At 43.3% G+C, this 15646-nt stretch overlaps 1 protein-coding gene and 1 long non-coding RNA gene across 2 annotated transcripts; both read left to right on the top strand.

Annotated features, from left to right (window-relative positions):
- The first annotated feature begins 8783 nt into the window (after nucleotides 1-8783).
- Nucleotides 8784-9751, top strand: LOC113033997 (uncharacterized). The gene is made up of 2 exons (XR_003274109.1): nucleotides 8784-9300; nucleotides 9404-9751. It is a non-coding gene; the product is annotated as an uncharacterized LOC113033997 (long non-coding RNA).
- Nucleotides 9752-12369: 2618 nt separating this feature from the next.
- Nucleotides 12370-15623, top strand: LOC113033687 (zinc finger CCHC domain-containing protein 12-like). Its single transcript, XM_026187732.1, has 2 exons — nucleotides 12370-12494; nucleotides 12700-15623. The coding sequence occupies exon 2, from the start codon at nucleotides 13561-13563 to the stop codon at nucleotides 15220-15222; it is 1662 nt and encodes a 553-aa protein (XP_026043517.1). The 5' UTR covers nucleotides 12370-12494; nucleotides 12700-13560; the 3' UTR covers nucleotides 15223-15623.
- Nucleotides 15624-15646: the final 23 nt, after the last annotated feature.

Raw genomic sequence — 15646 nt, 5'->3', positions numbered from 1 at the left:
TTGACACACATAGATAAACACACATAGATTTGCATCTAACTGTGTATGGCCCACAGTCCTAATTTAACGAACACTTGAAATTTGGGATAGAGACTTGGACCCTGACCCATAAAATTAAATAAAAGGAAAAGAAAGAAAAAGAAAGTGAACCAACACAACTGGCAGCTACATTCCGTTAAGTTTGAGGATTGTTCTTGGTTCTTTATTTTTCATGTCAAGGATGCAGTATGTAAAAAAAAAAAAAAAAAGGAAAAAAAAGTGTTTTTGTTCAGTCTCTCTCTCTCTTTGTAGCTGTATGGTGTATTATGTGAATACATAGTGTATGTGGTTAAAAAAGAAAAAAAGAATAAAAAACCAACCCACAATATTGTTTTATGTTGCGCGATAAATAATAAAATTGAAGTGAAACACGTGTTCTTCTTAGTGACTTCATTTCTTGGTCAAGTTGTATTTGATTCTGTTTCCAAGTGCAGTGAGGATCACTGAGTCCTGGCCTCTGTTTTGATCAGCCTGCTCAGTGAAGGCTCATCTCATCCACTCCAATCCAATTCAACTTTATTTATATAGCACTTTAAAACAACAAAGTTGACCAGAGTGCTCATGGATCTAAGCACTCCATGGATCATGGATCTAAAAAGGGAAAATTGTAAATATTCAGTGTGTTCTAGTCTTTCAGCCATTGAAAGTGCAGCTGGGGAAAAAATGTGAGGGCATCATAGAGTGGACAAGGGTTAAGAGAGAAAATGGTAACCATTTTCTTTCAATTCAATAAAAACATATTGGCTAGGTTCTCAAAAAATGTCTTTGTGGGGGTGAGAATAGTCCTGCTTTTGAGGGGTCCAAGGCAGCTTTTTTCAGCTTATATTGGTATGTCTGGTCTCCTTTTGTGCATTAACGCCTCTATAACTTCAGACCAATGAATTGAAAGGTTTACATGTTTTTTTTCAAGGCTGTAATTTTTTTCTAATGGTGCCCTATGAGAGTCGTACAGCCGGGCAGGGGGGAGATTACGTCTGCAAAACCCTGCAGCAACAGCCGCTCTCTGGGCCTGTGTGAGATGGTTATCACAATGGAAGGAGGCGGGAATTGTGGAATTTGGCCCTTGCAACTTGGTGAGTCACTTTTGGCTGGAAGCACTTTGTATCCTAGTGAAAATTGCTTGAGTCTAGCCCCTCTGTTGTGCAGGCACTGTTGATGTTCCTGTGCCTGGAGCAAATTTTCTCATGAAAAGGTACTTTTGGGATGGCTGGCTGGTAAACCAGCTGACAATCCAGGCAGTACGCGCACCGTCGGCGCACATCCGCTCAGATGCAAGACCAATAAAATCAGGCCATTATTCGCTCCAGAGTTTTATCAGTACCCTCATGCAATGCCATTGGATTATAATGGCAGGGCAGAGTTCATCAGGCTAATTCCCTCCACCTGGACCTCAGCCTCTCTGACACTGCCCCTCAAGCCCGATGCACCACCCCTCCTCTGCAGTGGAGCCAATGACCACACCTCCCTGCCACAAATTAATTTATCGTTGAGCCACAAGTGGGGTCTTTAGCTCAAACAACACATTTGTTTTGCATTCAAACACAGAAGCTTGAAATGTTGTTTATTTTAAGGATGGTTTGCTTCCAGTCCTGGCATTACTGTCCGAATCCAAATGCAATGGCCTGAAGAAAGTCTTTAGCATTGTTGCAACTTTCCTTTGTCACAACCCAGTGGATCTGGGTTCGGAATACAATGACCTTGAACCTGCAGGTGACCACACCACCTCCTGGCATCCTGCAAGAAAACAATCATATTCTTTAGAATACCAACTTATTTGCTTTCTTAAAACATTTTTTCTTGCATTTGCTATAGAACAGATCTCAAGATAGACAAGCTAGCTGCAATATTACACTAATACCAAAAAACACTGCAAATTTCATATAAACAATTATGCTGTCCATCCATCCACCCATCCATTCAGTGTCTTCAGGGGAAAATGGGAGTGATAAGATTTAAAGTACACGGAGTGGAGGCTGACTGGTAGGGATGGGTATTGAAAAGATTTTCACGATTCCGATTTCATTTTCGATTCTGTTTAACGATATAATACTTTATTGATTCTCTTATCGATTCTTATTTTTTAAAAAGGAGAACACTAAGGTCGATTAGCTTAGAACTTTGTTTTATATCTTCTCTTTAAACAAGATAGAAATTTAGGAGTAACATTGCCTTACAAACCCAACAGTGAGATCTTAAGAAATCAATGGGTCACAGGGTCCCCACGAAAAAAAAATGTAAATGTAAAATAATAAAATAAATATTCTTCTGCAGCAATAACAAAGTATAACATAAATTATTCTGTAGCAATTCCACAAGAATATCCAGTAATGTCCCTGCCTACAATTAAACACATTCACTTATCGTAAATCGGGGGCATCTGCTGTGGCAAATAGGTGCAAGCCTTTTACCATAAACTCAGTCACTGCTCTGTGACATTCGTCTATCCTGGCCTGAAAGGAGACGCTACCGGTAGACTGCAGCGAGAACTGCCAGCATCTGAGCCAGACTCTGTCTGTCTCTCTCATCATGGTCACCTAAATGCACAGTAATGGCAGGTTTTGTAATAAGGCAGATCGCGCTAACATAATATGCACTGTTAGTTGATTATTTACCTGCCACATTAACGGGAGAGGACGTGCAAACGTTACCGCTGCTGCTGGGTTGAGATTCACTTGTCCGGAGCGGAATCAAAAACATGACATTCATTTAAGGTCGTCGCGTGTTTTGTGAGCAAATGCTTTTTCATATTCGTAGTTTTTCCTCCCTTAAATGAAATATCTACTTTGCAAGTATTGCAAGTAAATAAATAAATAGGTCATGATGAAATAAATAACAATTGAATAAATAAGACACAGATATGTAATGTGAGAATGAAATTGTGAAATAATGGAAGACATTTTGAAAAAAATGCTCATTATTGTGAAATATATAGCATTCTGCTATATAAATTTACTTATTAATTTGAAATATTATTTCATGGTCATTATTTTTCCCAATAACAGAGATTATTGCTGAGGCATTTTATTTATTTCCAGCCGTTTTTATTCCAAAATGCCCTTTTTTCAAAGTCAGTCTTTACTTCAAAATTCCCGTTTTGTCTATTTATTTCATAATGCGACTTTTCAGCAGAATGACTTTGTCTGTCAATCAAGAGAGACAGGGCGGAGCCAGTTGTGTGATTGGTTGGTCCTTTACTCAGACATTAGGTTTAATGGTGCAAGAACCGGGTTTCGATACCCATCCCTGCTGTAAAATATCGTATTTAATATTGTGTTTAATTAAAAATATTAAGTAGGCTGAACTCAATTTTTAATCAATTTGTTATTAGAACTCAATTTAAGTAAGTTACCAGTACTTTTGATGTATAAACGCTGATCAACTAAATTTATTTGAGTCGGTGGTCAACGCAATCTCCGCCGACGGAAGCGGGTGGGCCAGCAGGGCGGCGTCAGCCAGCGCAGACTTTGCTGCGGAAAACGCACGGACGCGTTCCGGCAGCCAGTCAACCGGATCATTGGCTGTTTTACCTTTTAAGGCAGCATAGAGTAGCTGTAGCAAGTGGGCAGCTCTGGGGAGAAAGCGGTTGTAAAAATTTATCATCCCCAAGAACTCCTGCAACGCTTTAACCGACGTGGGACGCGGGAAAGCCGAAACGGCCTGGACTCTGTCGGGCAACGGAACCACACCTTCAGCGGAAATGCGGTGCCCGAGGAAATCCAGAACAGGCAACCCAAACTGGCACTTGGAAGGGTTGATGATCAGGCTGTGCACTGCCAAACGCTGGAAAACCTGGCGCAGATGGGACTCGTGCTGGCTCGCTGAGCAGCTGGCCACCAATATATCGTCCAGATAAACAAAAACGAACGGCAGCCCACGCAAAACGGAGTCCATCAGCCGCTGAAAGGTCTGAGCGGTACCTTTCAGGCCAAATGGCATGCACAAAAACTCGAACAAGCCGAAGGGGGTAATGACAGCGGTTTTAGGAACGTCTTCGGCGCGCACGGGAACCTGGTGATACCCCCGCACCAAGTCAATTTCAGAAAAAATCAACGTTCCGGCGAGATTGGCAGAAAAATCCTGAATGTGGGGGATGAGGTAACGGTCATTCTCCGTGGCATTATTTAAACGGCGGAAATCTCCGCATGACTGCCACCGACCGTCCGATTTGGGCACCAAGTGAAGCGGAGAGGCCCATGCACTGTCCGAACGCTGTACAATGCCAAGGCGCTCCATGGCTGCAAACTCTTCCCGAGCAACAGACAGTTTTGCGGGGTCGAGGCGGCGCGCACACGCGCACACCGGGGGCCCGACCGTGGGAATATAATGCTCAACCCCATGCTTCGTTACCGTGCTAGAGAAATTAGGGACAGACAGCGATGGAAACTCTGGCGGGTCCGTTTCCCTGGGCTGTGAAAGTGCAAGGCGGCAGGCAGCGACGCGCACTGTCGCCAAAATGCTGATGGTAGAAACAGATGCTCTTTCCACGGTGCCGGCGTGTAGCAATCCCTGCTATCAGCAAGGGGGCGGATGCTCCGGGGGAGGCAGGTGGAGGCGTGGAAGGTGCCGCCGGCGTGTCCGTAGCCAGGGCGTGAACGTCGAAAGTGCGGCTAGCCAGGAGAATGCAATCCGCTTCTTCAACCGGGGAGCGATAATCCTTCGCAGGCAGAAGCGGAGAGTTCGCGAGGACAGCTCTCACGGCGGCCGGTAGTTGGCGGAGGAAATGGTGGGCGAAGAGGAAACCACCGTCATCCTGCCCGAGCAACTATAGCATGTTCTCCATGAGCTCGAGCGCGGTACCGCCATCCAAGCCTGACAGGTTGAGGAGCTTTTCGGCTCGTTCAGCGTCGGAGAGGGCATAGCGCCGAAGAAGCAGCTCTTTGAGGGAGGCGTATTTCCCTTGGGCGGGTGGGTCCCAGAGGAGCGCCATCGCGTGACGGGTGGCCAGCGGGTCGAGCGAGGCCACCACATGGTGATACTTCGTGTCGTCAGCTGAGATGCCGCGAAGGGCGAACTGAGCCTCCACGTGTACAAACCATGACGGATATATATATATGTGTGTATGTTTATCCTGAGTAGCAAAACACAGCAGGGGGTTGAAAACGATATGCCAGGAGTTAGCTGTGCTCGTTGGCTCTATCGAGCCTTGACCTCCCGATCAGCTATCGCACTGGTGGATAACAGAGCTCTCTAAAAACATCGAAGCACTTTTGCAAATATGTGATATTTTGATAAATTAAGTAGATATTTGAGCATTGCACAGCTACATTCTCGCCTGAAATATCTTAAAAGTTTATTTTGTGAATCAGAACGGGTTGGAGCCTGTGTATGCTACTTGTGGACTTGTGATATGGAGACCAAGTACTGTTCCAATTGAAAGTACACATGAAGCAGAGAACGAGAAAAATTCCGGGATGTGTTTTTGCTCCTCCGGTTTTATGGAGCATGTATCGGTGGTGACTTGTGTGGACTTGGTACAGCTAAATATCCCAGAATGCATTTAATCCAAAACTCAAATGTGGCAATGGCTACTTTTTCTGCGTCACAAAATAAACTCTAAAGATATTTTCAGGTTATTTTCAGATTACATATTTGCAATTTTTTAATGCTTTGTGGCAGCTTTTGAACATCTGTGGCATCTATTAATGTCAAATCTAGCCTTTCTTTAACAACATAAGCAAACTGCTTTTATATTTAACGACTTTTCTGTTTGATTACATTTTAAATAATAATAACAATAACAATAGTATTTATTTTGTTAAAAAAATGTGTTTAAAAACAAGTTGTGTGGTGAAAGCTATAATCCAGATTAGTGGCCTGTTAAATGGTTAAAGTCTAGGTTGGCTTTGTACTTGAGAATAAAGTAATATAGGTTGTCCTTCTAAATAATCAAGTTAAATTCCACAGTTGAATCATAAGAAACATTATACTTACATATAAACCCTGCCATATGTTAGATCTGGTCATTTTGCTTATTAGAAACTTTATATATTGGAAGTTAACTTTTAACAAGCATGTAATGATTATATTTAAATTAGGTGGTCTTTTCTTAAACACATATCTCTTCAGGCATAAACTGACAGTGCCAATACTACACATTCAGACACAGTAGTAGATGGTGTTTTTAATACTATATGTGTTAGTCTAATTTGGTTGTATGGGGTCTACATGGACCTTCTGTGTTGTAAGTTATAGTGATTACACAGCCATTAAGGATCAAATCAGCTTCTAAAAAAATTTCTGTTTTTTCTCCCTCTGCTTGCTTCTTACTGTCTTTGAGGCTCGGGACCAGCACTCCTGTTGTTGGACAGAAAGACATCAGTAAGTATTTTGGTTTTCCAATATATTAGCAACTGTCAGTAACATTTATATTAATCAGGCTGAACTTTAATCATACTTTAGATCAGCCTGTTTTACTTATTTTTTTATTTGTGCTTTGGTTTGGGGAAGTTGTTTCTTCACTGATCTTTTCCTGTCTTCTGTTATTAGACTTGAGATAAGACTGCACTATGCTGTTGCTGGTGACTCCAGTTATTTCTACAAGACATGCTGTGTAAGTAAACAAACAACAACAGTTTGGTCTGAAATCTTTGAAAGATCACATCCCCCAAACTTAGTTTAGAGGGTCTACACTGTATATAGTCTGCAAATTTTCTAACAGCAAAATTTGTTTTGTGCCCAAATCATTTTACACATCATTAGAATAAAAGTTATTGGCCATGTTTGCATAGCCCTTTTTAAAATGATGCTTTCATGACATTATTGTGTGTTGGGTGGTGGTCAGGGCTATCCAGACTGACAATTGGGACATTCAATGTCACCTCTCCGTTGGGGAGGGGGCCTGAGATTGTCTAAATTGGAGTCTGTTTTATACCAAATGCAGAAAAAATGTTTTAAGAAAGCAATTAAGTTCATGTTCCAAAAAATATGATTGTTTGCTTGCAGGACACCAGGAGAGATGAGTCCTCCGTCACAGATGGTGTGGTCAGTGAAGATGGTCGCCTGCAGGTTCAAGCTCATTGCATCTCCAACCCACATCCACTGCCACTGTACTTAAGGGAAGTTAAAGACTTTCTTTTGCACTTACATTTGGATCACCTCGATCCATGATAGTCATTCAGGCAGTAATGCCTGGACTGGAAACAAGCATCCTTAAAATATTACAACATTCCAGCTCCTGTGTTGGAATGAAAAACAAATGTGTTGTTTAAATGAGATACTGCAACTTATTTTCAGAATAATTAATAATAATTAATAATATTCTAATTAAGAATAATTAAATCTGAGACTTTGTTTCATTGTAAGATTATAACAGTGATGGCAATATAATTGTTTGTTGTTCAGCAGAACAGTGTCCAGTATGTTGGCTGTTACACTTTGTTGTGTTTGAAAATAAAAGCTGTGTGAGTGGTGGTTCAGTCCATGTTATTATTGTGTGTATGAGGGTACAGTTGTCCATTGTGGGTGTGTGTATGTCCAGTCCATGTGTTAACGTGGGTCAGATGTCAGGAGGCAGAGTTCAGGAGTCTGACAGCTGTGGGGAAGAAGCTGTTCCGGTACCTGGTGGTCTTAGTCCGGAGGCTCCTGTAGCGCCTCCCAGAGGGCAGGAGGGTGAAGAGTCCCTGTGATGGGTGACTGGGGTCTTTGATGATTTTCCCAGCCCTTTTCAGACACCGCTTCCTGTAGATGTCTTTTATGGCAGGAAGTGGTGCTCCGGCAGTTTTCACAACCCTCTGCAACGCCTTCCAGTCTGAGGCAGAGCAGTTCCTGTACCAAACTGTTATACAGTTGGTCAGGATGGTGCAGCGATAGAAGTCTGAGGACAGGTGGTTCTTCCTCAGAGTCCACAAGAAGAAGAGGCGCTGGTGAGCCTTCTTGACCAGCTTGGAGCAGTTGGTTGTCCAGATGAGATCCTCGGAGATGTGGACTCCCAGGAACTTGAAGCTGCTCACACGCTCCACAGCTGTCCCCTTAATGTGGATGGGTGGATGTGGGTCAGCATTCCTCCTGTAGTCCACGATGAGCTCCTTGGTCTTCTCGGTGTTAAGCAGCAGGTTGTTTCTGTCGCACCACTCAGCCAGACGATCCACCTCCTCCCTGTAGGCGGCCTCATCGTTGTCACTGATGAGGCCAATCACCGTGGTGTCATCTGCAAACTTAATGATGGTGTTGGAACCATCAGCAGGTCTGCAGTCGTGGGTGAAGAGGGAGTAGAGGAAAGGGCTCATCACACAGCCTTGTGGTACACCGGTGTTCATTGTGATTGTAGATGAGCATCGGTTATCCAGCCGGACATGTTGGGGGCGGTTGGTCAGGAAGTCCATTAACCATTTGCAGATGAGGGAACTGATGCCCAGGTCTGTCAGTTTCCTGATGAGTTGTGAGGGGTGGATTGTATTGAACGCTGAACTGAAGTCTATAAACAGCATTCTGGCGTAGGTGTTGTTGTTGTCCAGGTGTGAGAGGACAGAGTGCAGTGCGATGGAGACTGCATCCTCTGTGCTCCTGTTCTGGCGGTATGCGAATTGGTGGGGGTCCAGGGTGGGGGGGAGACAGGATTTGAAGTGATTGGTGATTGGTCAACCAATTAAAAAAAAAAAAATCAACATGTGGTATTTGGTTGTTTAGGAAGAGGGGAAAGTTTTGGGAGTGACAGTAATGGCAGCGAGACAGAGCGAGCGAGTGAGAGAGAGAGTTTTTAGATGTGGGAGATTTGTGACGTTTAGTGTGGCGTGTATACTTGTCACACAGTGGAAAATTGTGTTTTTATATTTTGTTTTGGATCAGACTGTGTTGGTACATAGTGTCGATTTTATTTGCATGATTTTATTGTAATAGTGATATTGCATGTTTGTTTATTGATATTCCTATTGCATGATTTTATCCCCATATTTATAGTGTGTGTTTAGTGTTGATTGAACAATATGCTTTTTTTTATTCCACTGTGGATTAAGCGGACAATTGTAGGCACCTGTGAGGTGGGGGCGTTCCCCGAGGTGGCCTATCAGCCGCCAAACTGACTTAAGGGAGATAGTGAGCGCAAAGACTGAAAGAGAGACACACGAAAAGTGAAGAGCTGGAAACAAAACGTGTGCAAGCCAGCATATGAAAAGAAGGACCTCCGGCCTGACTGTGGGGCGCCACGAGACATTCGGCGATCGGCCAGCATAACCCGGCGATCCAGTCCCGACGGACAGAATAGCGACCGTGGGAGGCGACGCGTGAAATCCACAGTAGGGCAGGGGTACGCCTCTGCCTGCATCTGTGAGTATCGCTTTCCCACTGTTGGGCGCTAGGCGTAGCTTTGCCGGGGAAGGGTAACAGCGGCTGCGCCGACAACGTTGCTGGCCCGTGTCTGTTGTTTCAGGGCGGAGCTACGAGGGAGGCCGTGCGCGGGTGTGGAGAGTGGCTGGACTGCACGATCGCGCACAGTCAGGTGGAGATAGGAGCCTCCTCCCTGGTCTTCTGCTGGCGAGATTCCCCATCCCGGAAGAGGAGTTCCTCTCCCGTCTCTTTCAGCTCAGGAGAATTTGGGGGGGGGAATTTTTAGCATAGGGAAAAACATTCATTTAGCTTTGTGTTTTTAGTGTTTAATCATTCCTGCCGGCCGGGTTTTTAGCGGGTTGTAAACACTATTTTTATTGTATACGGGGATTTTAGCTTGTATTTGGGGTTCTGACCGTGTTTTATCCTGAAAATAAATGGTGTGTTTGAAGCCAGCTAAATTTCTGTGCTCTGAGCGCTGACCCACTCACTCCCCTTTCTGCTTGTATGTATACAGACGTGGTGGTGAAGATTTAGGTCCACCAGTTTAGCGGCTACATAATTAGTGTGTTGTGTTGTCTTGTGTAGTCGTTCTGTTGTGTAGTCGTTTTGTTTTGTGTGTCAGTGAGGGCACTAATGAATGTCACAAAGGCACATTTGCAATGTAAACACTCTCACTAAGTAGAAAACCAGTGGAGTGATACATCTCCTGTTGTCAAGCCTGCTGGTTTATCTTTGTGGTGTTCTCCTCTGTCTTTTGGTGGGAAAACATTTTTTTTACTGGCACACATAATTTGTGACACCTGATTGTTCTCTCATTTTAGTTTTAGTAATATTTTTAAGTTGTTGTACAAAATAAAATAAAAAAAAACCCGGCAGATGTATTGGTTGCATTTTTAGATAAATAGTTGTATATTATTACAAAATGTACAATTTATATTTGCATTTCAAGTTATAAAAAATTACTCAACATGTCTGTGTGTTTTTGTACAATAAAAAAAAAATACTACCAGGATTTTAAGTTCTTTGTGTGATTTCAGATCAGTAATACTAATGCAGTATGTCAGTGAAAAAACAACTAAATTAAGTTGCTTGCTGAAAAGAATGATACCAAAGAAGGCAAGGGGGAAAAAATAAAATGAAACAATTTGAGGGTGAAATACAAACGTAAACTCTAAAGGAGTAAAAAAAAGACCGGTTGTATTTCAGACCTCAGTGGGTTAATCCAACAAATCATGAAAAAATAGATTAAATTTATGTTCACGACAGTGCAATTTCTGACATTTTGTGTAAATTAAGCATGTAACAATGTGATTGTTTTCTAACAAAAAACAGTGTGAAACTTAAGTTAGACTTGTGTTTGTAATTGAACCGCCCCGTGTTGTGTATGTAACCCACATTTGAGTATGGCTTAGATAAAATATGCCAGAATGAGAAAAGAATCATTAATCTAAGCAGCACACTTCATTTATAATGAATAAACCATAGGTGCAGCAGTTAAGGAGTTAACTGTTCTGGTTTAGACACGTGTTACTCTAGGCCAATGAGCTGCTGAAACGTGGTACAGGCTCCGCCTGCCGCCCCTGCCTAGGAGGACACAGATTTTTCTCTTCTCTCTTTTTCGCTAGCAAACCTTCCATGAGCAAGCTAGTGAGGAAACGAGACACGGCGAATTATTGAGACAAGGTATGAAAAAGAGTAATATAAGCGGAGAGTTAGCATTCACCGTTTACTAAAACTATTTTATTGTTTGTATATTGCTAAGACGAGTAATTAGCTGGTTCTTTTTACATTGCTTAGTCGAGAAAGGTCGGGAGTAGTGATGGGACGTTCTGTATCGAGGCTTCGGAGCGTGTGTCGAGTAATGGAGGGGGCGTTTCCGCGAAGCGCGTATCGAGGCTTGCTTCATTTATGGGAGGAGCTGAAAATGATGACGTCCGAAGCCTCGCTGCCCGGCTGTACCACGTGACTGGTTCATGAAGTGGTTCGAACTTTGCCGCGAGATATGACAGCGATATAAACCCCTCAGACTTCATTCACAATGTGGGTGTTTGATGGAGAGTTGCGGTTAGTGAGAGTTTGGAGACCGTTTGGAGGTTTATGAGAGTGAGGAGAGAAAGTCAGGAGAGAATAGAGCCAGCTAAGAAGAGGAGGATGTCCTCCCCTGTGTGGGAACATTTTGATCTTATTCCTCCCAACAAGGTATGTAAATTTCTACAGAAGATGTATTTTCATGATACTGATCGTGCAATACAATTTATGTTGAGCTGTCTTGACTTTTGTACAAGGTGAAGTGTTTTCTATGTGCCAGGGAGCTGGGATATAACAACAACACCTCATCCATGCTTAGGCACTACAGAGCTTTGCATGAGAATAAGGGGGACACCGATTGTGGAGCAAGACCAGGTGAGCCATCAAATGCCATGATAATATAGCATGCAGTAATGTTACTAAATGATATAACAATATTATACAACTGTTATAAGTTACGTATGTGATATTTATATTTGTGCTTTATCTTTATTGTCTTTCCTCAGGAGAACAATCTCAAATAGATGAAGACCTGGTCAGCATGGTGATTGAGGACTCCCAGCCATTTAGCATTGTGGAGGACAAAGGATTCAAAAGATTTGTTAAATCATTAAATCCTAGCTATGTTCTCCCCACTAAAAAGGTCATAAAAGCAGTGAAAATTTAGTTTTTACAGAATAAAATGTGAACAGGCAGGACTGAGGCTCAAAGCCTCAGTGTGTAGCTGTCCATACCTCAACGTTACAAAAGCACAACCACTGTCCACACCCCAACCACACCTCACCTCACAGTAAATGATCATTTCCATTTCAAGCATTTCCAAATAATCATTTCCCATACTCCCACTATAAATATACACAGTATACTGCCATCACTACAATATGCATGTTTTACACACTCCTTTTGTTGTTGACATTTACAGGCTGTGTGCAAAATGCCACACTCTTCAAATTCATGCAAGCTATTATTTTTACGTCCAGTAGGTGTCCTGCTAGAGCAAATGAAGCTTCATGAAGCTTCGCGTTGGGGTGAACCAATTGGATGAAAAGCTTCAGTGCTTCATGGGGCTTCATCTGCCCATCACTAGTCGGGAGTTAGAGACGACGCCATTTCATCGGTCGTGCGCCATCTCGCGCTGCTCCGTCTTTCTAATTCTGAGATCGGTGAGCAAAGTATTTTACTTGTTCATTATTTATCGGTGTTTCATGAATGCCTTGCAAGTAAAATTTTCCAGTGTTTAATGATAATTGTTTAGGAATGTTCTGTAGGAAACTTTGTTCAATTTACTGAAACCCAGTAGTTGAAGCGAATGTGTGAATTGTGATTTTATGAGGAACTTAATATGTCCCATGACACTGTCGTTGACAGGTCAAGTTTTTTTGTTGTTGTTTGGTTTTGTTTTTTTGTTTCTTTGGTTTGTATCTTCCTGGTGCATTCCAACGGATCCTGAAATTGATGGCGTTGAAGGACCAATTGACTTTGTTCTGTCCTGCACATCAGAGTGTGGTAGGCCAGATGCAACAAAACAGAAACACATCACGCCATTTTGTACTAGTAGTCCCCCTTCTTCACATACATCCCTCTGGACTCGCGGGTGGGTTGTTATAAGGACTTGGGTTCACGGACTCTGTACATTCCATAAATGTGAACAAAAGTGAGTGTGAGCGGTTGGAAATAACCCTCCAGCTGATTAACTGTTGCTAATTGTAATGAAATCTGTGAAAATGCAAGTAAGTGTTAACATTTATATGCTGATGATTGAAATTGTGGTTCAATGTTGGATGTGAACTGTACTTCTAGAAAGGGTGCACCCAGGTAAGATTTCTTTCTCATCGAGTGATTACTGTGATTTTGCCAAAAGGTATCATTGAGAGAGTACTGGTACCGAAAGGGAATAATTTCATTTGTAAATGTTTTGTATGTTTATCATAATGTTCTGTTGTTTCTAAATGAAAAGAAAAATACAACTCCGGTAACTTTTCAAAACTCGCGGTTGTCTGAGTCTCATTCAGTTCGCCTCTCCTGTACGTAGCCGAACCTACTGGTCCAAATCATTGAGCTCTTTGGTGTCAAATTTGGGTGACGTGCCGTTTTTGATCTGGGAGTATTCGAAACACGCACATGAGTGTTACAGTTGGCGAGCCAGCCAGGAGTTATTGTGAAACTGCATGAGACTCATCTTATTAAGTATTACAACGATAAGAAACAATCAAAACCGAGTTTGACAAAATGGACGTAGTACTTAAAGAGGCAATTAAAATCCCTAACGCAGTAATCATAAAAGGGCTTACTAACAGCGACCTCGATGAAGAAGTAGCTATTTACCTGGGGAAAAACGGTTCAGTTAGCCGCCACATCCGTATAGATGATCCGCATTCTGAATTTCACAGGCAGATGATAGCTGAGTTCAATCATGCCAGTGCAATGGATACTTTGAATCCCCTTTTGCCACAGACTATCCAAAGTTCTGCTCAGCCTGAAGTCACGTTTGAGATTAGGAGTTTAACTGAGGTGTATGCAGCAAATGCAAGGAATGTCACCAGAGCATACATGAGACAACTGTCTGAAATGGCCAATCTTAGTGGCCACTCGCTAGAAAACATGCCCAAAGAGGGGCTAGCTAACTTAAACGCGCCCCCTCTATCCTCTCAGCCTACAGTTTCTCCCCCTGTTAACAGAGGCGAGACAAGGTTGCATGCACAGGGTGACCATTCCCCCAGCCAACCTGCTGCCGATTTCTCACAGTCTACGGATTCGATTCCAATCTTAAATCAAAACCTGATCGATCTTGACTCACCGACCCAGTTCCATCCCACACTTGAGCTTAACCCGCCCAATGTCCGGCGGGTGGTAGTTGAACATGTGGTACGCAGTAGTGAAGTTTCTTCACACTCTCCCATGCCGAGTAGGATTAGAGCTTTCTCTGGGCGCATTCCCCGCCCTAACAGTGACGCTGATTACGACGCCTGGCGCACAAGTGTTGAAGTCCTCATGAGTGATCCAGCCGTTTCTGACTTGAACTGCACACAGAGGATACTTGACAGCCTTCTGTCGCCTGCCACAGACGCCACTAAGCATTTAGGTCCAAATGCTAGACCCTCTGAGTACCTGAGAGTACTCGATTCTGCGTTTGGAGCCGTCGAAGATGGCGACGAGCTCTATGCGCGATTCATGAACACACTACAGAATGAAGGAGAAAGACCATCAGCCTATTTGCAAAGGTTACATGTCTGTTTGACCAAAGCAATGCGACGAGGAGGTGTCGATGTGTCGGATTTTGACAAGCAATTGTTAAAGCAATTTCTTCGTGGCTGTTGGGAGGACAGTCTCATCAGTGACCTCCAGCTAGGACAAAGAAAAGAGAGCCCACCTTTGTTCTCTGAGCTACTCTTGCTTCTACGCACGGAAGAGGACAAGCAAGCCTCAAAAGTCCGTCGTATGAGACAACATCTTGGTCAGAGCAAACCTGGCCCTAGTAATCCAAAGCACTGGGCCATGTCAAATGTACAAACAGCAAGTAGCTGTGAGTCTGACCTCGATGTGTTAAAGAAACAAATTGCTGATTTGAGTGCACAACTTAACAGTTGGAAAATAGAAAGCCAAAAGCAAAATCAGCCCAAGCACTCAAAGTCAAAGTGCCACACAGTTAATGCCAAAGTCGAAGTCTACCCCACGAAAAGGAAGGCTTCGACCACACAGAACTTTGCAAAAGCCAACGCAAAGCCGCGTCCTTGGTACTGCTTTCACTGTGGTGAGGACGGTCATATTGCCTCATCATGTGAAAACGAACCAAATCCATCCTTAGTGGCCACGAAGAGAAAACAGCTGAAAGAAAGGCAATCTAGTTGGGAAGCATCAACTAGGGCCAGTGAGGAGCCGCCTTTAAACTAATCCCAGCCTCCAGTGTGGGACAAGTGGGGGCTGCCGGAGACAATTCTCGTCCCAAGCCACAACGTGCCTTTTCAAAGGAAGTTCAGTCAAAAGTGCCGTCTATACACCTCCCAAAGGGTTTGGTCGGAACCAAAACTTCTGCTACTGTCAACATCGCTGGCAGAGAAACGAACTGTCTTCTTGATACAGGGTCACAAGTGATAACCGTGCCTCAGAGTTTTTATGAGAAGCATCTCTCAGACTTGCCTATAAACCCGTTGGGTGATCTCCTAGACGTAGAGTGTGCAAACGGCCAATCTGTCCCTTATCTAGGTTATGTGGAACTCTCAATCACCTTTCCCAAGAACTTTGTGGGTTCGGATATTAGTGTTAATACCCTAGCATTAGTTATCTCCCCTCTGCGAGCCGAGGTGCGAGAGCAGAT

Source organism: Astatotilapia calliptera, chromosome 12 (assembly GCF_900246225.1).
Source record: "Astatotilapia calliptera chromosome 12, fAstCal1.2, whole genome shotgun sequence".
NCBI classification, from domain to species: Eukaryota; Metazoa; Chordata; class Actinopteri; order Cichliformes; family Cichlidae; genus Astatotilapia; species Astatotilapia calliptera.
Note: the sequence above shows the minus strand (reverse complement) of the source record. Positions and strands in the feature narration are given on the sequence as shown.

Excerpts from the sequence above, each read along its gene's own strand:
- LOC113033687 (XM_026187732.1), top strand. The coding sequence starts at position 13,561 with ATGGACGTAGTACTTAAAGAGGCAATTAAAATCCCTAACGCAGTAATC.